The sequence below is a fragment of the Henckelia pumila genome, chromosome 4 (genome assembly GCF_033568475.1).
Source record: "Henckelia pumila isolate YLH828 chromosome 4, ASM3356847v2, whole genome shotgun sequence".
NCBI classification, from domain to species: Eukaryota; Viridiplantae; Streptophyta; class Magnoliopsida; order Lamiales; family Gesneriaceae; genus Henckelia; species Henckelia pumila.
Window position 1 is genome coordinate 188,159,611 of NC_133123.1, and position 1,243 is coordinate 188,160,853.

Here is a 1,243-nt window from a genome sequence, read left to right on the forward strand (position 1 = left end):
GAGCTCTAACAAACCGCTCTACTTTTTCATCTTCTTTATTTGCTTCTTTTCTACAATTCTTTTGCACTCCAAACTTTCTTCATAAAATGTTGTTTCCTACACAATAAATCCGGGAGCATGTTATGTAGACATGATGCATGAAATATAAACAAAATACTTAAATCAACTAAATAAATGCATGCTAAACGACAGTAAAAATTCTTTAGAATATGCAACTAAAACACACCTATCAAATACCCCCACACTTAATCCTTGCTCGCCCTCGAGCAAGTCATGCAAAAACAGAATGAAACAACAAACAAACACGTAAGTAAGGACGATCATGCATAATATAGCCTCAGAGAAAGCCACTTTCATCCAAAATAAGTTCATAGCTACTCTCAATCATCAATGATACACCTTCAGTCGAATGCGAACGTGCGTGTGTGCCATGTTGGAGAAGACAGTGAATCCTACTAGAAAAGACTGGAGTTTGCGCTTGGATGATGCACTGTGGGCATACAGAACCGCGTTCAAGACACCGATTGGGATGTCCCCATATCGATTGATTTTTGGGAAACCATGCCATCTGCCCGTTGAATTGGAGAATCGAGCCTACTGGGCTATTAAAAATTTCAATATGCAGACGGATGAGAGTGGAGCGCATAGAAAGCTGCAGTTGCAAGAACTAGAAGAGATACGCAATGATTCATATGCGAGCTCAAAGATTTACAAGGAAAAGACAAAGGCGTTCCACGACAAGATGATATCTAGAAGGGTGTTTGAAGTCGGTCAAAAAGTTTTGCTCTATCACTCACGACTTCGATTATTCCCAGGTAAGTTGCGTTCTAGATGGATTGGCCCGTTTGTTATCATTGATGTCTTTCCTCATGGTGCATTGGAAATAAAAATCTTGGAAACTGTGAAAACATTCAAGGTGAATGGCCAACGATTGAAGCATTATTTTGAAGGGGTCCAAGAGAATGCGGAAGAGGATGCGCATGATCTCACACTCAATGATCCGCCACAGATTGATTAAATTCACAGCATCCAGTCGGGCTGACGACTATAAACCAAGCGCTGTTTGGGAGGCATCCCAAATCTTTATTTTTTTCGTCTTTGCACCTCTGTTTCTTTCGTTTCTTTTGTCATTTTTTTAGTTTTTACTGTACTAATTTTGCGTGACTTGAGAATTGATTTGGTTTTACTTTTCCACATGTTTTGTCACACAAAATTGGGCAGATTCAAAGCCCAGGCGCGCGCG

General features: G+C 40.1%; 1 protein-coding gene across 1 annotated transcript; it reads left to right on the forward strand.

Annotated features, from left to right (window-relative positions):
* Positions 1 to 430: 430 nt before the first annotated feature.
* On the forward strand, positions 431 to 1,018 carry LOC140862448 (uncharacterized). Its single transcript, XM_073265472.1, has 2 exons — positions 431 to 770; positions 816 to 1,018. The coding sequence occupies exons 1-2, from the start codon at positions 431 to 433 to the stop codon at positions 1,016 to 1,018; spliced, it is 543 nt and encodes a 180-aa protein (XP_073121573.1).
* Positions 1,019 to 1,243: the final 225 nt, after the last annotated feature.

Excerpts from the sequence above, each read along its gene's own strand:
- LOC140862448 (XM_073265472.1), top strand. The coding sequence starts at position 431 with ATGTTGGAGAAGACAGTGAATCCTACTAGAAAAGACTGGAGTTTGCGC. Across the intron at positions 771-815 it reads TAGAAGGGTGTTTGAAGTCG|GTAAGTTGCGTTCTAGATGG; the intron begins GTCAAAAAGTTT and ends GATTATTCCCAG.